Source organism: Cebus imitator, unplaced genomic scaffold, assembly GCF_001604975.1.
Source record: "Cebus imitator isolate Cc_AM_T3 unplaced genomic scaffold, Cebus_imitator-1.0 Scaffold235, whole genome shotgun sequence".
Classification (NCBI taxonomy): domain Eukaryota; kingdom Metazoa; phylum Chordata; class Mammalia; order Primates; family Cebidae; genus Cebus; species Cebus imitator.
In genome coordinates, this window is record NW_016107550.1 from 2,182,639 (window position 1) to 2,206,149 (window position 23,511).

General features: G+C 39.5%; 1 protein-coding gene and 1 pseudogene across 3 annotated transcripts in view; both read right to left on the minus strand.

Moving 5' to 3' along the window:
* Positions 1 to 23,511, minus strand: part of ACADSB (acyl-CoA dehydrogenase short/branched chain) — a 49,607-nt gene that overhangs the window by 12,044 nt on the left and 14,052 nt on the right. Inside the window, exons 2-6 of one of the 3 annotated variants that reach the window (XM_037727621.1) lie at positions 14,480 to 14,503; positions 6,706 to 6,865; positions 3,614 to 3,714; positions 773 to 979; positions 103 to 273 (exon numbers count right to left, since the gene is read on the minus strand). In XM_037727621.1, the coding sequence (XP_037583549.1) occupies positions 103 to 273; positions 773 to 979; positions 3,614 to 3,714; positions 6,706 to 6,865; positions 14,480 to 14,503 (663 nt within the window). Of the gene's footprint in view, positions 1 to 102; positions 274 to 772; positions 980 to 3,613; positions 3,715 to 6,705; positions 6,866 to 14,283; positions 14,453 to 14,479; positions 14,504 to 23,511 lie in introns of those variants that run through there. The other 2 variants (XM_037727622.1, XM_017497883.2) reach the window with 2 other exon arrangements.
* On the minus strand, positions 12,017 to 14,270 carry LOC108282114 (annotated as a pseudogene).

Sequence of the window (23,511 nt, forward strand, 5' to 3'; positions counted from 1 at the left end):
GAGAATTTAAGATGAAGTCCTAAAAAGGAAATAGAAGGAGGAAAAGATAAGGAAAAAGAAAAGAAGTAGGGAAAAAGAAAGAAATTTCATTCTCAAACTTACAATGGTAGGGTCTACATTCGCCATCACCAGAAAGAGCCCTGCATACTCAGCACTGCTGATCCACAACTTTGACCCATTGAGGACATAATAATTGCCCTTTTTATCAGCTCTGGTCTTCAAAGCAAATGAGTCACTACCTGCTCCAGCCTCCGAAAGGCAGAAACTTCCTATCTACATATGGGAGAAAAAAACGTCCAGATTAATAACAGTATTCATACTCTGCATAACAAATACTTATGGCAAAATGGACATTTATAAATCAAATCTCTAGCTGCTTTTTAAAAAAGGCTATGTTTATGAAAATAGTAATAGTTTTGAAAATATTATTTTCCAAAAATATGAGCACATACTAATTAAAATTGATCTTAATTATTATTGTAGAAAGATATCACAATGTAAATGAAACCATCAACAAAGGTATTAGCAAATATAATTGGGACAAAAAGAAACAATTTTATTATCTGATGATTATTTTCTAAATTTCCAAGTGGCAAATAAGAGGCAGAGTGTACTTTTTCAGTAGCATTAATTTACTGAGTGTTGCTTGAATTAATGATAATGTGTTGTAGTCTTAGATAGTAAAGTCAACATTGCAGCTACTTTTTTCCTGAAAATATTGTAAAATTACTAAAGATTAGATCCATTAGATCAACAATTCATCTCAACTCACTTTTTCTGTAGTGAGCTGAGGCAAATAGGTGGCCTTTTGTTCTTCTGTTCCAAATTTTATAATCAGTGCGTTAATTAGTGTGTTCTGGATCTCACAAAGGACAGCCACAGATGCATCCACTTTGGCTAACTCCTCTATCACGAGCACAGTGGAAAAAAATGAAGCTCCTGTACCTCCATATTTCGGGTCAACGTCAATACCCATCAACTAAAGAAAAAACAAGGCAACACAGATTAAGAAACCTATTTTTATACAGGGAAATTTCTTGAAAGAACAAGTTAAAAAATAAAATGCAACCATATTGATTCTTTTTTTTTTTTGAGACAGAGTCTTGCTCCATTTCCTAGGCTGGAGTGCAATGGCACGATCTCAGCTCACTGCAACCTCTGCCTCCTGGGTTCAAGCAATTCTCCTGCCTCAGCCTCCCAAGCACCTGGGATTACAGGAACCCACCACCATGCCTGGCTAATTATTTTGTTTGTTTTTTTGTATTTTTAGTAGAAACAGGTTTCACTTTGTTGCCCAGCCTGGTCTCAAACCCCTGACATCAGGTGATCCACCCACCTCGGCCTCCCAAAGTGCTGGGATTACAGGTGTGAGCCACCGTGCCCAGCTACCATATTTATTCTTCATTTTAAAAGTTTGTATGTATCCTTTATTTTAATTTGGTATGGCAATTTTGCCATCAGTAACAAAAAAATCTGTATCAGAAGCTATATATTTGAAAAGCATGAAGTTACATGCTATCATTTGCTTCCTTTTGGGATTCAAAAAACCCTTTGAAGGGTAGCTGAATGGAAAGAGAAAATATCTTATATAAATAGATGACCTTTCTTGCTAAGAACTGTTGTTGCCTGCTTAAAGAAGGTAGGTGGGGTTTTGGTTTTTCAACATGCCCTACACACATTATGCTGATTTCAATGTAATAAGGAAACAAGAAAATAACCTACTCCTCAACAGTAATGTCTACAGTTTATTTGGCAAAATTTCTTCTAGTCAGGCTCCTTCACCTTGACTTTTTCAACCAAGTTAATAATTGAATGACTATTCCTTTTAAGCCACAGTCACAAGTTCAGGATGGTTAGCAGAGAATGTGCAGTGGTGTTTGCTAGAGCCACACTAGCCAAGGCATCAGTGCCTGGCAAACATGACCAGTGCCAGCCAAGCCTTTCCAACAACCTCATTCTGTCACTACTGAAACTCAGATAGTACTCTCAATTTCACAAAGGGCATGTGTGCATGTGTAATTCAAAACCCACAGCTGTTAGTAGAAGGATAATGCTCTTAGTCTCTCTCAAGACATTCCTGGAGTCACACTATGCTCCACTTAGGGTTGTGGCTGTTACATTTTGGGTTACAACAGGAAAACAGAACAGAAATGGGGGTGACTGGTGAAAAAGGCCAGAAACAAGGATGATCCGAAGGATCTGGGTTTGCCTGAGGACCGAGGAGGGCACACAGGCTACCTCATTACAAGGTGTTTAACAGATGTCAGAGACATTGCTTCTCTAAAAAAAAGTCACTAATCTCTCCCAAAGTGGGAATGCTGTTTTTGCAAGCCATTATGACTGAAGAGCCAGGGCAATGGGAGCGCGGAGGCAGGTGATGCTGCCTCTGCGTGGGAGTGGTCTGTGGAGATGAGTAGCAGGGTGCAGGCAAGGCATCGCTCTGCAGACAGCCCCTCTGCAGGAACAAGTGCTGCAGGGGAGATCTCACACGTGAAACTGACACTGCTCCCAGAAGCCTGGAGAGTCTGCAAGCAATAAAAATAAAACCCAGCTGAGGAATGGACTCACAGAATCCATCTGTTCTCCACATTGGCAGCCTGTTTGACCACCACAGCTCCACATAAGATTCCATTTTCCCAAGAGTGACTGCTAAAAGAAAGATGGAAGAATCGCTACTCCACACAGTATTTAAAAAGCTGGTTGCTTTAAAACAGAAAGAAATAAAACTATCTAGCTAAGTGGCAATGGTTATTTTTCAAACGGGATGGCAGACAAAATTTAGGTCAATGGCTCTGAATAGCAGCCACTTGTTCTGGGACATCTTTAGTATTAAAAGTAAAAAAATAAATATTTCATACCTCTGGAGAAGTGAGAAATGATGAGTGCGGTGATTTTTAAAATGTTCTTCTAGAAGCCTCTATGCTAATAGACTCTCCCCCTACTCACAGTGAGAGCAGTTTTACTTGTATCTATTTCATATGGTGTACTTCCATTAAAGAGCTCTGTGACTTGGAAAGATGGGAATCTGTTGCCTGGTTAATGTGGAATTCATGCATCACCTCTACTTCTAAGGTCATCACTTATATAGGGATTCAAGTAGAATATAAACTACACTATGAAGTTTTACTATCTAAAGTAGGGTTTCTTCACAGTGGCATTGGGTTGGATAATTCTTTGTTGTAGCACTTGTCCTGTGCACTGTGGGACGTTAAGCAGCATCCCGTGTCTCTATCCTACTTGATGCCAGTAGCATGCCTCAGCTGTGGCAGCCAAACACGTCTCTAGACAATGCCCAATGTCCCCTGGAGGGCAAAACTGCCCCCACTTGAGAACCACTGGTCTAAAGATATAAATAAGTCATCATCTTACTTCCAAACCTTTCCTTAACATGCACAGTATTTCTAATTTAAAATGTTAATTCCATTTTTAAAAACTTTTAAGTACATAAACATTAAGGAGGGTTTCAATCTAAAAAAGAACACAGATAATTTTGACTGGGAAATGAAGGGTTCATTATGCTATCATTACCGTCCCTCAATTTTAAAATATGCATATATTTTAACACTAAGATGTTTTTATAAAAGCTTGAAAAGGGGAGAATTATGAAATATACCCCTTGTTGAAATAATCCTTGTATTACTGATTTCTCCATTTTTGAATTTTCATCCATGGTTGAAACCAAAGGTGCAAGTTGTTCTTGAGCAAATTTATTAACTGCAGGAAAAAAGAATTACGGATAAGTCTGTGTTCAAGTGACAGCCACATTAATAAAGATGACAACAGCTCCCGGTTTGCTGACAACATTTTACATTTTAACTAGTAAGTTAAAATATACACAGGTACCCTTCTTATACTTTCAAAATAGAATTTATGAAGTCTTCTTTTTAACATAGAAAGGTGTAGTTCCCCATATCCCTTTGTAACTCTTGATGACATTACAAAGTAAATGATGTACGTAGATGGTGCAAAAACACAAACAGTAAAGAAAGCGCAAAATGAAAAATGAAAGCCATGCTCTGCTCTACCCAAAGGTAACTAATTTTAAATTTATTATGCATTCCTTCTGAAAACTTTTCTTTGAAAATCATCTATACTTACCTGTACACACACACTCATTTACACAAAGGAATCATAAGATACATATTCGTGTGTGCCTTGTTTCCCCCATCTATATCTTGATGATCTTTCTATGTCAGCATATCCCATCTAACCTGGTCCTTTTAGTAACTGCGTGGTCATATGGAACAGGGTTTCTCCTGGCACTGTTGCCATTTTGGAGCCGGTGGGTCTTTGTTGTGGGGCCATCCTGTGCACCACAGGATGTTGGGCAGCATCCCTGGCTGCTACCCCACTAGCTGCCAGGAGCATCTCCTACTTCTAAGTTGTGGCAATCAAAAATGTCTCTAAATATTGCTAAATGTCCCCTGGTGGCAAACTTGCCCCAGTCGAAAACCACTGTTTCATTTTTCAATGTTTTAAGACTTAGATGCATCTAGAATTCATTTTGATGAAAACACCTTCTTAAGTTTACTACCAACATAATACTAAGTTGCTAGAGAAGGCAACCGGGCTAAACTGACAGTTCAGTGCAGGCCGGCTCGCTTGCTTCGTTTCTGCACAAGTGACTCCCTCTGTGTAGAATCTCTTCCTTCCCCTTGCCCAGCTGGCCAACTGTACTTTGTCCTTTATGGGACAGTTCAAGCTCCACACTCTCTGGGAAGCCTTTCCTGACTGCTTCCTTAGCCCACTTCTGCCATGCCTAGCAAATTGTAGGTGCCCTCTGCTTTGCTCCCCAAACACCTCCATGACATGTACTGTGTTATTCTGAAACTATTTCCTTTATTTGACCGTCTTTGCCACTAGACTCTAAGTTCCTTAAAAGCAGTGATAGTTTTCTTGACCATCTTTGTTGCTTCTGTGCTCAGGCTAGGTGGTTACTAAATAAATAAATACAAGTGACTAAAGACAGAGAACAAGATACTCTAAGCAAATTCTTTGATTTATGTAAACTATTTGACCACTCATCCTGTTTTTCCTTACACATCCCAAACTCACTTCCCTAAGACCATACCTAAAAGGTGAGGGAGCAAAGGAAAAGAAATGTACTAGCCGGGTGCGGTGGCTCACGCCTATAATACCGGCACTTTGGGAGGCCTAGGTTGGTGGATCACCTGAGATCAGAAGTTCGAGACCAGCCTGGCAAACATGGTGAAATCCCATCTCTACTAAAAATATCAAATTAGCCAAGCATGGTGGCGTGCGTCTGTAATCCCAGCTACTTGGGAGGCTGAGGCAGGAGAATCGCTTGAACCATGGAGGTGGAGGTTGCAGGGAGCCAAGATCCTGCCACTGCACTCCAGCCTGGCAAAAAGAGCAAAACTCCATCTCAAAGAAAGAAAAAAAAGAAAGAGAAAAGAAACTTACTTATTATGACAGACATAATTCTAAGACAGCACCAAGATTCCCAGCCGCTGGTGTACATATGTACTCTTCTCAGTTATTCGGTCAAACATGAATCTAAGTGCTGCTGTGAAGGGATTTTACAGGTACAATTAGGCTCCCAAATCAGCCGACCTTAAAACAGGGACATGACAGTTTGTGGGTATGACCTAATCTATTGAGCCCTTAAAAAAAGATGGGGCTCTTTCTGGTGAAACAGGTTTTAGGAATGAGAGAGATTTGATGCTGGGAGGGAGAGCTATTGGTTTTGAAGATGGAGGGAGCCACAAGGCAAGGAATACAGAGGCCTCCAGGAATTGGGGACAACCTCTGGCAGACAGCCAGCTGGGAAAAAGGACCTCAGGCTTGCAATTGCGAGGAACTGCATACTGACACAACCATGGGAGCGTGGAAGGACCCTAAGCTCTGGATGAAAACTCAGCCCAACTGACACACTGATGTTGGCCTTCTGAGACCCTGAGCCTGGACTTGCTCCAGCTGGACTTCTGACTTACAGAACTGTGAGCCACTACACAGGTGTTGTTTTAACCTATTAAGTTTGTAATGATGCAATACCCAGCAATAGAAAACAAATACACCTATCATCCATATTCTCCAAGAACAATATTCTGATGTTCTACAGATTTTAAAATGTGTCATAATTTTACACCTACATCTATTCCTATAAATAAATGAGTGCAAACTGCTTTAAGGTTTAGTGGCATATAACTTCTGCTTCTTCATTCAGGCTCCCTGTTTCAACCACAGGCATAGATAAAGGTAAAATTTAAATTCCACAGAAAGTATGAAAACCCACTGTCTAAAGAAAAGTGGAATAGATATGTACTTCTAACTCTGCAAGGCTATATAAGAAACTGGTAACAAGGTGGCAAGAACTGGGGAACTAGAGAACAGGGTGGGAGAGTCTTCATCTTTAACCACAAAGGCTTTTATTCTGTTGCTTTAATCTTGGATATGCATTGCTTTTCTTCAAAAAGAATTTATATCAAAAAAACTACATTCACAAATTTAGATGAACATATCTTTCAAACAAGTCGTATGTGACTTCATATTGTAGATCCAATTCATGATCAGAGGAATAATAAGGTGACGTTTTTCCAGCTATTCAGGAGGCTGAAGCAGGAGGATAGCTTGAGCCCAGAGGTGAGGCTGCAGTGAGCCATGATTGTGCCACTATGCGCCAGGCTAGCTGACAGAGTGAGACCCTGTCTGGGGAAAAAAGGTGACGCTGATAAATTTACTTACCCGAACTCTTTATCATCATTTCCTCATCTGTAAATGTTTGCAGTGGAACAAAGGGCACTCCATTATTTGTTATATTGAGTAGAGGTTCTGGCCCAGAAGATTTTGGGACATGAGGAGGAATCTTCCAAGAAGACAAGCAAGTTGGGAAATTTCTTCTTAGCTGTAGGAACAGCCCCATTAATAGGTGGAACATATACACACACCAAAGACAGGTACTTGAACGTCATTTTCTTTGAGAATAACTTTATAATGTTATTTTGAGAATAGCTTTATAACCCATTCTTATATTTCATGTCACCAAAATAAGGAAACTTAACCTAGTGCATTTTAAAATTCTGTCTTTTAAACATAACACAAACTAGCTTGTTAATATGATGTAACACCTTCTTTATCCAGCAATGAGCTGCTTTAAATAAATGAATTTCCCAGATAATCAACTTTTACCAATCAAGGAGACAGAACCTTCTCAACAGAATTCATCCTCCAATGTATTTCACATTTCACTGACATTTTACATAGGGAAACTGGAACTGTAACACCACTGATGTCTAAGACTGACCACTGTCAAGACCATTCTCTTGTGAGGGTACAGAGCTACTTGCCCTGCCCTGAGTGGGCCCAGGCAGCTGGGCTTTTGTAATTTCCAAGGCTAATTTTTTTTTCAGCATCTTGCAGGCAGCATAAAGGTTAAGAAAGTAGGCTCTGAAGTCTGAAAGAATTAGTTTCAAATCCTAGCTTCTGATATTTAAATTACGTATCTTGGGCAAGTGATTTTTAACCTCTTAGTTAAAGCCTCCCAGAGTCTTAGTTTCCTTACCTGTAAAATGCAGGTACCAACCTCTTGGAGTTTTGTGAGGATTAGTAAGACCATCCATAGAAGGGCTTAGCATATAGTAAGAGCTCAATACACTGTAATGACTATTTCTACCACAGCTGCTCAGAACACAGAAGTGGAGGTGGTCATCATAGAAAAAGCAGTAGTAACGATCTAGTTAAACTGCAAGCCATCATTGATTGCCATGAATGTGCCTTCCTGCTGCAGTGTCTCAAATCCTTTATTAAATGCAGTAACATACTGAAATATGTTTTCTCAGTAATTTTGATTACACACTGAAAAGCCAAGAAAAGGAGAAACTGTGAACAAGGGTCACTATGTTTGAAACCACTGTCAACCTTTGCTGCATATTGGCCGATCTTTGCAACTATGTGCCTGGGAGCAGATATACTCTGCTCTGGATTCACCTGGAAAGATGAAACATTGGCCAGTCAGAATAAAAGTGGTATGTGTCTCAATTTTCCTAGCTAATTGTTTTGTTTTCAGAAGTAGGAGTTGGTTTAGGGCAAAGTTGCATGTAACATTTTTTCTCATTAAAGACAGAGTTGGGACAGGGAAACTTTGGGCTAGAAAGGAGGAGAAAGAGGACATAAGGTATTTTCTTCTTGATGAGATGGACAGGAAGAACTAAAAAGAAGGGTAAAGGAGAAGTGAGGTAAGAATCGAAGTACAAAGGGGCTCAAGAAGGGGAGGAACACTGCTAGCAGCAGCAGGAGAGAATGGTCAGTGGCAGCTGGCACAAAGAAAGAAGGAAACGGAGAAAGAATGGAAATTGGAGAAGGAAGAGAGGTAAGCATGGGGACCAAGTCTGCTCATTGACTGGTGGTGGAGCCTTGAATGGGGTTCTGGATATATATTTGAATGAATGAAAGAATGAGCCAATTAGTCTTCTCCACAAAATGCTCATGAAACTTACCTATTACATTTCAAAAGCTATAATACATTGCCCACATTTCTCATTTCTAAGGGAGATTATTTACTTCACAAAACCCATGATTATTTACTTCACTAAACCACACAGAATTCTGTGTGTCTGTTAGTTAATATATCACCTTTGTACCTAAGTTTATCTATAAAAGAAAGCTCACTACTGAGAAATTTAAAAGCCAGTAGATCTGGTTTTTAAATTTCTATTAAAAATTATTATTCTATTCTATTAAAAATTATATTCTATTCTATTTTAAATTAACACCTATTTTTCCCACCGACACAATTATGAGCCCCTTGGTTTCAATATTGCCACTGACAAAGTATAGGACCATTCAAAACATAGCAGTGATTTTATATTCTTAGACACAATAACAGAGACAATTGTACTTTTAAAGTACAATTTTAAAGTACCTTTTAAAGGTAAGAAATGGTATATGATCACAGGGCAAGATTATTGAAGATGCTCTTCATAATATACAGTGACTATATGTTAAGTGAATGGAATCCATTTTTAACCAAAGCATTGAGAGAGATTACCTATCAGTTTTTGGCAGAAAAAAAATTTCCATTTATTAATACTGTGACAGCCTTTAATAAAGGAAACTTTTCCTTGCCTTTGACTGCACAGCCTGATGTTTTGATGTTGATTTTCTAATGTCCCCTGCCCCTCAGTGTTGACCTCAGCCTTTGCAGCTTTGGTGTCCACTCCATCAAAATGATTTTCCACAGTTATAACCCATTGCACCACATCATCACATTTTTTTGTACAGAACAGCAATTGCTACTTGAATGGAATAATGGTTATTTATGCCTTGCCAAATACTTTCCAGAGCTTGAGTCTGATCTGTTTTCTTACTCAACTGACCAGAGTTCTGTTGCACTTAGAAGCGTTGATGATCAAACCTGGGCCTCTGGGCCTCTGTGGACAGAACAATAAAGTCCATGAACTTGGATGGGGGTAAAATTACATCCTTATTTCATTAACCTCCAACTAAAAATACAGCATTTCCTTCTATTATTAATGTAGGCAACAAGTTACAATAGTCTTAGTTACAATAGTCTTGTGACTCTGGCATCAAAAGAAATTGCAGATACTTTTATATCACATTGATTTGGTGCAAATATCTTGAAATATTATTTGTGCTCTTCACTACTTCAAATTCAAAGCAGTTATCAAAACTACTGCCAGATCTTATTTCATTAACAAATACACATTACTATATCACAATTTAAAAGTATTTTTATATCTAGCATCTTTGGGGAAAAAAATAAAAATATTTTTATAACTGCTTTATTATAATTGATTTCCTTTGCAACCCTATATAGTGTATGCATTTTGAATCATTGAGAAAAGGTCTACAAACTTGACTACATTGTTGTTTACTCTTATCCAAGACACAAAGAAGGTTAAGAACTCCTGACTGGAATGTTCTGGTAAAGACTCTTTTGCTAAACTTGGTTAGCAAAAGAACTGAGTTAGTTCCCTTCCTCCATTATGCTCCAGCATAATGAAGCATTGTTCTAAACATTCTTAAAGTGCTTCAAACCTAGCTTTCACAACATATGAAAGGCAAAGGAAGATGTATCAGAGATGTTGTGCTGTCTCCTACGGAAGCTTCTCCCTGACTACTTGACCCTTAAGAGTTAGGGAAGGTTGTGGGGAGAAAGAAGAAATCTTTTTTTCTTTTTTTTTTTTTTTTTTTTTTNTTTTTGAGACAGAGTCTTGCTCTGTCACCCAAGTTGGAATGCAATGGTACGATCTTGGCTCACTGCAACCTTGGCCTTCCAGGTTCAAGTGATTCTCATGCCTCAGCCTCCTAAGTAGCTAGGATTACAGGTGTGCACCACCACATTCAGCTATTTTTTTCTATTTTTAGTAGAGATGGGGTTTCATTGTGCTGGCCAGGGTAGTCTTGAACTTCTGACCTCAGTGATCTGCCCACCTCAGCCTCCCAAAGTGCTAGGATTACTGGCATGAGCCACCGCACCCAGCTAGAAAAGAGAAATTCTTATGCTCTGTGGGTTGAGTATATAAATCACTGTTGCAATCACTTTGGACAATTAAGTGATAGTAAACATAAGGACAGATGCTATGGTTTGCACGTGCCCCCTTTAAAATTCAAATGTTGAAATTTAATGTCCTAGTATTGAGAGGTGGGGCCTTTAAGAGGTGATTAGGTTATAAGAGCTCCTCCTTGGGAATAAGACTAAGGCCCTTATAAAAGAGGCTTCACACAGCACTGGACCAGGCCCTTCCATTCTGCCAAGGAGGATATATGAAGAAAGCCTTCCCCAGACAACCGAACCTGCCTGTGTCTGCATCTTGGAGTTCCCATCCTCCAGAACTTTGAGAAATAAATTTCTTTTCTTCATAAGTAACTAATCTATGGTATTCTGTTACAGCAGCACAAAGTGAACTAAAACAACATATTTACACTAAGGCCCAGAAATTTTACTTCAGTTCACATACACAAATAGACATGTGCAAAAGATGCAGTGATTTCTATAAAGGCAAAAAACTAAATATCCAATTATCTGTCAACAAAGCAATGCATAAATTGTAGTATATTTACACAACAGAATGTCTTATAGCAGTTAAAAGGAACTAGGGAGCTACGTGGCTCAACATGGACAAATCTTGAAAATATAGCATAAAGATGCAATTTGTGGGAGGATTTGTTCAGGATGACAGCATTTATGTGCACATGAAAATACCAAATGATAGTATATATTCTTATGAGTACGCAAAGATATAGTAAAAGTTTGAAAACACAAACAGGAAGCATACAGATGGTGGTTACATCTGAGGAGAGGGTGGAAGTGTGGGTTTTGCGTTGGCATTGTTTTATTTCTTTTTTTCTCCTCTCTCTTTTTTTTGAGACAGAATCTTGCTGTATCACCCAGGCTGTAGTGCAGTGGTGTGGTTTCAGCTCACTGCAAACTCCGCCTCCTGGGTTTAAGTGATTCTTGTGCCTCGGCCTCCAAGTAGCTGTGACTACAGGCACGTGCCTCCATGTCTGGCTAATTTTTGTATTTTTAGTAGAAATGGGGTTTTGTCATGTTAGCCAGGCTGGTTTCAAACCCCTGGGCTCAAGCAGTCCACTCACCTTGGCTTCCCAAAGTGATGGGATTACAGGCATGAGCGATCATGCCTGGGATGTTTTATTTCTTTAAAAAAATCTGTAGTATTGCTTCACTTGACTAACCTTTAAAACAAATATGTAGCAAAGGTGGATTGTGTATATATGAGTACCAGTTATATTAGTTTTTGCACTTTTCTGTAAATTAGAAATATTTAACAAGAAAAAACTTTAAGAAATTTTACATAGCTTTTTCTTTCTCTTTTCGAAAGAGAGATGGGGTCTTGCTATATTGCCCAGGCTGGCCTTGAATGCCTGACCTCAAGTGATCCTCCCGGCTCAGTCTTCCAAAGTGCTGATATTACAGATGTGAGCCATTATGCCCAGCAAAAATTTTAAGACTTAAAAGTATGTACAATTGCCTGAACCATGTATGCTTTGGAATTTTTTTTATTTATTTTTTTTGAGATAGGGTCTTGCTCTGTCACCCAGGATGGAGTGCAGTAGCATCACCACGGCTCACTGAGGCCTCTACCCCCTGGACTCAAGTGATCCTCCCACTTTAGCCTTCTTACTAGCTATGACTTCAGGTGTGTGCCACCATGCCCAGCTAATTTATTAACTTTTTGTAGAGACAGCGTCTTGCTATGTTATCCAGGCTAGTTTCAAACTCCTGGCTTCAAGTGATCCTTCTGCCTTGGCCTCCTAAAGTGCTGGGATTATAGGCCTGAGCTACCATACCCAGCCTGTTTTCAAAGGGATTCAAAGTAGGCTTGCTTTTAAAAGCTAGAAGTAGGTTTTAGATAATGTGCTCAGTATGACACAGAAAAATTTTGAGGATAAGATCCTAACTGCTGAATGTTGTTACAATAATTAAACTAGTTTATTACAGTAACATTTACCAACTAATCTTTTTTTTTTTCCTTTTATTTTGTAAAGGTTACCTTTACAAAGTAGCATTTAAAAATAAATCCATCTCACAACTCAAAGACATTTCTGACAGTACTGCCCTGGTGCTGGTCAGCCATTATTCACTGCGTGTCTGCTACGTGTCGGCACGTATATAGGGCTCTTCTTTCCTGGGAACAAACCCTTAGCGCTTCTTCCAGGTAAACTTTCTGCAGGCTCCCTGTTGGCCTGGCTTCTTCCATTCTCTCACACATGGATCAGTAGTAAGCAGTCCAGCTTGTCTCATCCACTTAACCTCGTCCTCAGTGAGAAAGCTGCACAAAGCTTTTGCCATTGCCAATCGTACTGCTCCAGCCTATGCCGACCTCCCGCCCCTGAGACTCTGCAGGTCACATCATGTTTCCCAAGTTGGTCAACAAAGTGGAAAGGGAACATCAGCTGTTCTCTGTCCTGCATGATTGGGAAGTAATGCAGGTAATCAATTCCATTTACTTTTATTCTTCCACTCCCACGTTCATAAACAATTGCTTCTGCTTTTGCAGTCTTTGTTTTACCTTCGCTTTTGCTAAAGGCCATTCCTTGCTCCTCATACTGCGCAGGTTCAATCAGCTGTTTTTTTGATTGAATGATTACACTTCTTCGAAACCTCTGCACAAATTCTTCCTCAGCAGCACCGTACTGCAATGTCAATAACTTTTCTAGCAGGTGAATGAACTGCATATAATCTTGATCTGACAGTGTTTCCACTAACATTTCTTCCAGTTCCTCCTTAATCAGCCATCTGCTGCCAATCAGGTCTCTGGTTTTAGTTTCTTCTGGAAGCAGACCTCTGGCTTTGACGTTTTTCTAAATTGAGTAACATTCCATAAATGTCATGCATTAATGAATAGTACGACTGTTTGCCAGTGTAGAAGAGATAGTGAAATGGACAGCCATCTTCTCCCCACTGGATTGCTCTTTGTTTTGGAAAAATCAGTTCAGGATGCTTCATTATTGGCCTGGCTTCTTTCTCAAACAAACCACTTGGGAAAAGGTAAGCAATAGCTTTATCAATATCCTCTTGAGTGAAAGTTTCTGGATCTTCTCCCATCATGTTGGCTAAATGTCTCTTTCCTATGCTGAACTCTTCAATCTGCTTTTTAATAAAATCCACTGTGTAAGTTTCACGTTTTAAGGCGGCAACATTTTTCTTTCTTGTTACAACTGCAGTATGACTTAGCCCTGATATCTGGGATCTGACATTTGTTTGCAACTCAGCTGCCGCGGTCTTCCAGAGGACTTGCTTCTGGAGGAGGCTACCCCACCCCAGAGAAGCAGCCGGTAGGAAACTGCTCCGCGGGAGGACATACAGGGGGCCGCCATGTTAGCTGTGGGAGATCCAGGACCTAAGGGTTACCAACTAATCTATTAGTGTCTGAGAAAGAATGTCCCTGAGATTTAAATCAGTGTGTAGCCTCACCAGACCAATCTGATTCAATTTTTTCATGTAACAAAGTGGTGAGTTGTTTTTCAGTTGCCATGGACCTCAGGTCACATAAAACTGGGCATACCCACGTGAATCAAGCATGCAGCCACAGAAGGAACCTAAGTGCTTGAACTGAGGAGTGAGGACTTAATTATCATAAGAAGTGGACAGGATCAAGGATCTAATCAGATGAGCTCTAGGGTCATACCCTGTCAGGATCTGGTCAGACCATGCCTCCTGGAATCACTTCACTGCATAATCCAGTCAGATCACACCCCATTACCCATGCCTATAAAACCTGACCCAGCCTCCAGCTCAAGGAGACACTGTTGTGGGAATTATCCTGGAGTTCTCCTTACTTGTTACAAGTAATAAAATCCCCTTGCAAAATCCTCCTTGGTTGTGGACATTGGATTGATATTTGCCAAGTAACCATACACAACCGTTGTGTGGGAACAAGGGGTTACCATTTTGGCTGCTAGATTAGTCTGCTTTCACACTGCTGATAAAGACATAGCTGAGACTGGGAAGAAAAAGAGATTTAATTGGATTTACAGTTCCACATGGCTGGGGAGGCCTCTGCATCATGGCGGCAGCAGGAGAAAATGAGGAAGAAGCAAAAGTGGAAACCACTGATAAACCCATTAGATCTCATGGGACTTATTCATCATCAGGAGAACGGCATGAGAGAGACTGGCCCTCACGATTCATTCAATTACTTTCCCCTGGGTCCCTCCCGTTTGTGGGAATTCTAGGAGACACAATTCAAGTTGAGATTTGGGTGTAGACAGAGCCAAATCACATCAGCTGCATAGCTGTATCACTTGGCAAACTTAAAAAACAGCTATCATAGCCACAACATTTAAGATTGTGATTCAGTAGACTCTGCCCTGGGCATCCTTATTGCTAAAAAGCTCCTCAGGTCATTCTAATGTGCAGCTTGGGCTGGAATTTCTGGTTTATATGCATGACTTTGGAGACTGAAAACTCAACCCATCTTATAACTTTCAAAAAGCAAACCACTCACTTATGGCTTAGAGTTCAAGTAATGATCTATGAACGTGCCTCCCCCAGGACACCCCATCTCCAGTAGGCTTTAACATTTTTCTTCTAGTTTTAATAGGTAACATACAAACAAGGCTCAAAAAAGCTCTGTTATACAACCCCATCCAGCCCCATAGGCAGCCTTTTTAAATTAGTTTCTTATGTATCCTTCTGGTGTTCTCTTAAAACAAATATCAGCAAATAGGAATACACATTCTTATTTTTCTCCCTGTCCTTTAAAAAATGTAGCATACTACGTATCCTATTCTATGCCTTCCTTTTTTTTTTTTTTTTCCTCATTTAGCAATATAGTCACGAGATCTTTGCCTATTAGGACATAGAGAGCCTTTTCACTTCTTTTTAACATTTAAATAGGGCTGGGCACAGTGGCTCACACCTGTAATCCCAGCACTTTGGGAGGCCAAGGCAGGCGTATGACAAGGTCAGAAGTTTGAGACCAGGCTGACCAACATGGTGAAACTTCGTCTCTGCTAAAAATACAAAAATTTAGCAGGGAGTAGCGGTACGCGCCTGTAGTCCCAGCTACTCAGGAGGCTCAGCCAGGAGAATTGCTTGAACCCAGGAGGCGGAGGTTGCAGTGATGCACTCCAGCCTGGGAGACAGAACGAGACTCCGTCTCTAAAATATAAATAAAGAAATAAAATTTAAATAGTTGCAAAATAGTCCACTGTGTACAAAAACCAAGCTTTTTGTTTTTAGAACTATGCTCCATTTTAGGTTGCATAGAAAGCTAATAAAAGTCATTAACTCTGAGGGTAGGGTAGGCTGGGGATGATTAGACGGAGAAGGTACAACAGAACTCCTTTTATTGTAAGTAAACTGAAATGAGGGAGATCTTTGTGAGCATCTAGATGGTAGTGGTGATTATACAAATCTACATGTGAAAAATACCATAGATTAATACGGATTTCTCTAACCAACCAGGTTAAATGGTGATGACAGAGGGGCTTTGAATTAACGGACTATAGACAGTTTAACAAGAGTAGACACAAGGTTTATTTACACAGGCAGTTGTATTTTCAGAATGCTCAGTTTAAGTTTATATAATGTTTTTTCTCTGTGGCCTCTGATTGGATGTTTTCAGTTTAAGATTTTCATAATACTTTGTTGGGCTATTATTCATTCTGCTTTCTCAGAGCCTTGGCATAAACAGTATGCTCATCGATATTTAAATTTTTGTGCCAATCTGATAGGTGAAAAATTGTATCACAAGGCATTCTTTTTTTATTGTTTCATTCTGTCGCCCAGTCTGGAGTGCAGTGGCACCATGTTGGCTCACTGCAACCTCCGCCCAAGAATTGCTTGGATTCAAGCAATTCTCCTGATTCAGCCTCCTGAGTAGCTGGGATTACAGGCGCATGCCGCCAAGCCTGGCTTTTTTGTATTTTTAGTAGAGACAGGGTTTCACCACGCTGGCCAGGCTGGTCTCCAACTCCTAACCTTAGGTGATCTGCCCGCCTCCCAAAGTGCTGGGATTACAGGTGTGAGCCACCACCATGCTGGGCCAGGCATTCTTATATTTGTGGTTCTTTTCCTATGCATTTGAGCATGTTTTCATATGTCTATCAACCATTTGTATTTCTTTTTCTGCATACTGTTTATTCGTGTTCTTTGCCCATTTTTCTACTCAATTTCTTTTTCTGTTCCATTGATTTCCAGGAGCTTTATACAAATTAGGAAATTAGGTCTTTGATGACAGGAATCGCAACTTTAAAAAAAGCCTGTTTGTGGTTTGTCTTTTGACTTGGCTTATAGTTTGGGTGTTTTGCCATGCAAATACATTACTTAATAAAGTAATTAATTCAGTTTTGTGGCAGGCCTCACTTTGTCACCCATGCTGGAGTGCAGCTGACTGCAGGCTTGACCTCCTGGACTCAGGTGATCCTCCAACCTCAGCCTTCCAAGTAGCTGGGACTATTGGCGTACACCATTCCCAGCTAATTTTTGTTGCTGTTGTTGCAGAGACACGGTCTCACTATGTTGCCCAGGCTAGTCTCAAACTCCTAGATTCAGGCAATCCTCGTGTCTTGGCCCCACAAAGTGCAGGAAGTGTCAGCACGAGCCACTGTGCCTGGCCTAAAAGCCTTTTATTTTTATTAATTATTAATTTTTCTTCAGGATGATCTGGTTCACTTTTTTTTATTTTTATTTTTTTTTGAGACAGGGTCTTACTTTGTCGCCCAGGCATGAAGGCAGTGGCACAGTCTCTGCTCACTGCAACCTCAGCTTCCCAGGGTCAGGTAATCCTCCCACATCAGCCTTCCAGGTAGCTGGGACTGAGGCAGGAAATAGGGTCTGGAGGCAGGGAACCTAAGGACTTCCTAGAACTAAATTAAATGGAAAACCCCCAACATTTTAAAGCCAAGTAAATAAGTTTGTAACTCTATTTCAGCTATGGCAGGAAACATCATACACCAAGTAACGAATGGGAAACCTCTAGAATGTATTTTGAACCCCAGAAAATTCTGTAACTGGCCCTTGAGCTGCTTGCTTGGGCTGGCTCGCACCCTGTGGAGTGTGCTTTCATTTCCAACACATCTCTGCTTTTGTCCAACTCTTTGTTCAAAATGCCACAAGAAGTTGGACACCTAACACAGGTAACATATTTTGTTTAGTCAGCCAGGAGGTAAGCCCAAAGTTTGGGGATGATGTTTCACCTTTTCCTTTCGGCTCCATCCAGGGGAATCTATCTCTCTGTTTTCCTTTCCAACTCGGGACCCTTGAGGGGCAGCATCTAAACACGGAGGCAACTACAGGTTTCTGGCCAGGACTACTCTCTGGTGTTGCCTGAAGGCCAAGGAGTGAATGGGGATAGTTGCCCTGCCTGGAAGAGGTAAGGACTCTTTTCTATCATTTCCAGTTGTGGTCCCTGATTAAACCTTCTTTTCTTATGCTAAATTCTTCCCTTCTCCTATTTGACTGGCTAAGGACAAAAGAAACCCACACAGCCTCCAGTTTCTATCATTAGAATTCATGGCTATCACTCTAGTGGAATGGGAAGCATGGGAAAGTGTGGCCTTAACAAAGTATGAGAATGCTAAAAGTTGGGGATTACACCCAGGAACCAAAGGAAAGCTCATAGTAGGCCATTGGCTCTGGAGAGAAAACATGAAAAGTGAGATTGGTGCCCACCTGAGGTCAGAGACATCTGACCGTCTAAGACTGGACCCTAAAGGGGGATGCCCCAGGGGATCAAACTCCAGACTTCCACCTCTCAAAGGAGACACCTAGGCAGAGATTCTAAGGTCCAGTATAAGCCTTCCTTAGAATTTTCTCTCATAGATGATAATGGAAACTTTTGCAGTACTGTTTGGTCCCAATATTGTTTGGAATCTGAGTTTGCTGTTCAATGAGAAAGTGGGATGGTGTTGCATGTACCCAGGCTTTTGTGCTGCTGTTCCAAGCAGGGCACGTGGTTAACAAGTGGTGCTCTCCTTTGATGCTGTTTGACCCCAGTGTTCTTTGCAGTCTGGGGAGGTTTGGCCTTTCAAAACCAAACTGCCATGGAAACTGCTTTACCCAAAATTTTGGTTCACAGCCTTCATTGGATTATCTATTGGGGCATACAAAGTAAAACCAGTGAGCCTGTATTGCTAGCTCATGGCTAGAGTTCCAAGGTAAAAGCTACTGGAAGTGTGTGTGTGTGTGTGTGTGTGTGTGTGTGTGTGTGTGTGTGTATGTCTAGATGTGTTTATCTGTATGTACACTTACTATATGTTGTGCCACCAAATTAGCTTACAAATAAAAGAGTGCTCATAAATTAAGTTAATAAGTGTAAGCAATTTTCAAGTTCACATGACTTAAGTATTAACCAACTGGTTTAAAAACTATTGACAAAATAAAAATAGAAATGCCTTCAGAATTGTCAACACACACTTTTATCTGGATTTTATATTTGTCTCACTAGATATTCTGAGGTGTCAGGGTTTGGCATGGAAGGTTATAAAACTATAAACTCAGCCAAACAAAATCATCTTGGTTTGCTTGCCTTTTTTTTTTTTTTTTAAATAAATGAGAGTAATTTAATGTTGTTAGCCAAGTCTTTTGAGTTATCAGTAAAAATATCTATGTATTTGAGGCTCTTACTTAGGTTTAGGTGAGCACTGGATGTTCACTGGCTATTAAAAACAGTTATAGTGTCTAATGTCTCAGTTTACAGAAGTAATCTAGATGAACTGTTGAAAATGAAGGAATTGAGTACAGTAAATGGGATAAGTGTTTTAGGTAAACTTTTTTGTATAAACTAAAATCTTAAAGTTAATTTTGATGCTCCTTTACTATCTGGGTCATTTTCAATTAATAAAGAGTTGTGACATAGGGAAATACGTTTCAAACATTGTGCAATTCTCCTTATCTATAAATGCCCCTATCTGATAGTTCAGGATTTCATGCTTTTTAGGGTTTCACTAAAGTTTTAGGTTACTAAGGTTATCCTTAGGTTACTAAGGATAAGAATTCTAGCTAACACATAATTCTGAATATTTTTGTGTAATTCAGAAGTTATCTAAAAGTTGGTTCAAATTACGGATTTGAAAAGGTTCCCTTATAACCACGTGGTGGTACTTTCTCTTAGTCTCTGCCATCCAGACCAGGAATTTTGGGGTTCATGTCATCATTAGCTCTAAAATTGTCTTAAGTAGTTGGAAGTCTTTGCAAGCTCAAAATTAACTAATCTAGATTTCTTCTGGGAGGGGCAGTGGAGCCTGTCCAAAGCTGTGGCTCAGTAGCTGCAGCTTCACCATTTTGCAATGGTGTTACATGTTCAACCCTGGCTTGGGGAACAATTCCTTTCTGGTTTGATATCTGTGTGACCTTTACCATTTGTTGATAATCTTCCTCTCCATAAACCATCTCAAATTTTCTTTTCTCTGAGCACATGGAAGGTTACCTTTGGTAAAGTTCAAAGCCAGAAATATTGGCCAGTTGGTGTGGCTAGCGTTGGGTAATAGGAGATTTAAAATGATTTTTTAAAGAAGAGCGCTATGGTTAAAAGCCTAATTAAAAGAGGGTATCCAGGCTATATGTATACTTAAAAGGCCTTTATGTATTTTTTTTCTCTTCTTGGATCTTGTTTTGTTGGAAAGAAGCTTTTTATTCTCTTCTTAGTTGACTGAATTATTTTTCTCCATTTTGTCTTGCCACTCTTAATGCACACATGAGACCCTAAGATAACTTCTGAGAGGATGGGACCCCTTGGGAAAAACAGAAAAGGCACCGGGGACCCTGTTTTGGGGGAAAAACCTGTTTTCCTCAGAACCCTAAGAATTAAAACTGGATAGATCCCTCTCAAAATCTATTCTTGTATTCCAGCTCTACCTGCTTATTAAGCCATAGAAACCGTGTATTTTCCTGGTCCTTTTTCTTGAAGGGCTCCACCCTAAGGCCAGCAATCCAATTAGCAGATTGGCAAATGAAAAATATTAAAACTACTGGATCTTTTGTCTATCTGTGTAGTTATACGTGTTATGTGTATGATGTTTATATAAAAAACACATGCAAGGCATGTAAGGAAAGCAAAATGTGTTTTTGGTAAAAGATTATAAGAAGCCATGGGAATGTAAATTTTTGCCTAGTTTTGAGAGTTAAAGGATTGCTTTCAGTTAAATAAGATAAAGCTAAAGGTTTGAACAAGTTGTAGAAGGTTTGTAACAATTAATCTTGTAAAAGAAATTCTGTGTGTGAACATATTGGCTACATTGAAAAGGGAATTATTTGATTCTTCTGTAAATTGAGCATTGGAATAAATGTACAAGGTTTTCTTAGGCCATTGATCTGCTCTTTAACAAAAATATGTAAAGAATAGTAGTTATGAGAATCCCAGTTTATGGTCAAACTGATTAAGACTGGATTTGTCTATGAGGTTTCACTTAAAAAAATAAAATATTGGGGTTAATATTAATGGTGGACTAATGAAGGGGTGAAATTTGGCTTTCTCTCCCTTGAACAAAATTTTCATGTAACTGTAAAGGATAATGAAAAGTTTTTATTTGCCTTGCAAATAAACTACCAAATAAAAGGAGAAGGCAGGACACAGATTATTTGGAAAGCTAAGTCTTCCCTCTTAATAAGTAAAGATTTTTGCCTTTTAAAAAATTTTGAAGGGCTGGGCAAGGTGGCTCATGCCTGTAATCCTGGCACTTTGGGAGGCCGAAGTGGGCAGACCTCCAACTTGAGGTTGGGAGTTCGAGGCCAGCCTAGCCTCGAACATGGTGAAACTCTGTCTCTGCTAAAAACACAAAAATTAGCCAGGTATGGTGGCAGGCACCTGTAATCTCAGCTACTTGGGAGGCTGAGGCAGGAGAATCACTTGAACCTGGGAGGCGGAGATCGCAGTGAGCCGAGATTGTGCCATTGTACTCCAGCCTGCATGACAGAGCGAGACTCTGCCTCAAAAAAAAATATTTTTTGAGTCATGATATCGGCTAAATAAATGACTTATGATCATCTGGAGTTCCATTTCATAATAGCAAGTGTTTTACGCCTCTAACATATTTAACAGCCTTCCCCAAATCAAATTTCAGCCTCAAAAATGGTCTTTTCTGACCCCTAACTTTTGGATGCCACAGAGGGCCCCTGGAGCATATATAGGGTTATTTGATATGCTTAGTTACATGGGAAACATTGTCAAAATAAAAAATAATGTTTAATCTTCTTCAGGTTATATTTTAGTGAATGATATATGTCCAAAAATTGCATGGGATTTCTAAAATTCTAATGTCTGAGTATATGCTATTGATTATAAGTATGGTTATTATGTTAAGTTATTGTAGACCACAGAAGTAACCAAATTTGCTTGTATAAAACTGCTAACCCAAGTAAAACAAAAATACCAAGAAAATACTGTGCTAGATTTTCATGTTAAATCAGCTGATAATGAAAATATTTAGATATACAATTTGAATCAACTCTATGGTGTCAGTCAAATTACCTATGATAACCTATTAGTTATCAGTGCTATGCACCTAAACTGGAGAAACAAGTAGTATTCAAGAGGACTTAAGTCCAATATTAAGCATGGACTCTTGGAGAACCAGGACAGCCGCCTTGTCCTTCCTTAAAGCTTTTGTTATTAAAGGTTCTGCATTCCATGACTCATCACGGAATAGATAAAATAATCCAAATTAAATATATATTGGTGTGAAGACAGATATTTTCTAATTAATACTGGACACTGACAAATTCATGTTTACCGTAAAATCACCTTACATGGAAATGTGACTGTTGCTTTTTCCCATTTACACTTGGTGAGTCATTAACGCTAATGAGATTCCACTCCCCTCCTCCAGTCAACTGCTCTGATTGGGTGGCCTGCTGTGTCCATATTTTTTATTTTCTGCCAACTGAAAGGATAGCAGATTCTAATCAGAGAAGGCTTTAAAATTCTTGACTTATTTGAATCAAACTCTTCATGCTATATACATCATTTTCATTATGGTAAAGGTAAAATGTGCTGTGTGAACTCTGATATCTAAATATATAACCAGGAAGCAGGGTGTGTAAATCCAAAATCTATGCAGAAAATATGTCACTTGGAAATCTTGAGTAGTTTTGAATTTCTTTGACTTGAATCTCACTCATCAGTAAAAGAGAACTATTGGTGGCCATAGGGTTTTATGTAGTCTGTAAAGTAAGGGGTTCTGTTTTGTTTCCTTATTTAGGAAAGAGTACTACTGATGTTGAAGGTCTTATGTTCCATTTAATGTGACGGTTTTAAAGGATACAAATAGGAAATCAGAGTCCTTTGCATGTGACAGAAGACTCAATAACCTCATTTATTTCCAAACATTTTCTTTGACAAAGTGCCTAAATCTGTACTTTTATATGGTATTAACATGATGTGCTACTGTTAATGTCTGATTTTGCTGTTCATATGTTAGAGCCTACTCTGAATAAGAGTTAGAGTATTCAAAAAGAAAGAAAGAAAAGAAGGACGGGGAGGGGAGGGGAGAGAAAAAAGAAATGGGAAGAAAGGAAGGAAGGAAGGGAAAGAGGGAGGGAGGGAGGAGAAAGGGAGAGATAGAAAGAAAGCAAAAGAAGTTAAGAGAAACAAAGAGAGAGAGAGAGAAAGACCTGCAGTGTTCATGACTTGCTGGTAAATAGTAGAGCCCACAATTTAAACCTACAGACTTACATTAGAGTCTATGTGCTTAATCACTCTGATATGGGAGTTCCTATAGAATGTGGTATTTGAATAGAAAAAAGCAGGATGCAGTAGTCAGAAACAATAGATGAGGCTTGCATAGCCTCACATGGGTAGATGCCTTACAAATAATGTTGTTTTTAAAGATATGGGAAAAAGGAGGTGTTTTGCACAGTTGAAATAAACGGATTATCAAAGTATGATGTCACAAATCACACAGCTTAACGTCTGTCTCCTCCAAAATTCATGTTGAAATCGAATTGCCACTGTAACAGTATTAAGAAGTGAGATCTTTTAAAAGTAATTAGGCCATGAGGGTTCCACCCTTATGAGTGGGCTTAATGCCGTTATAAAAGTACAAGTTTGACGTGATTTTGCCTCT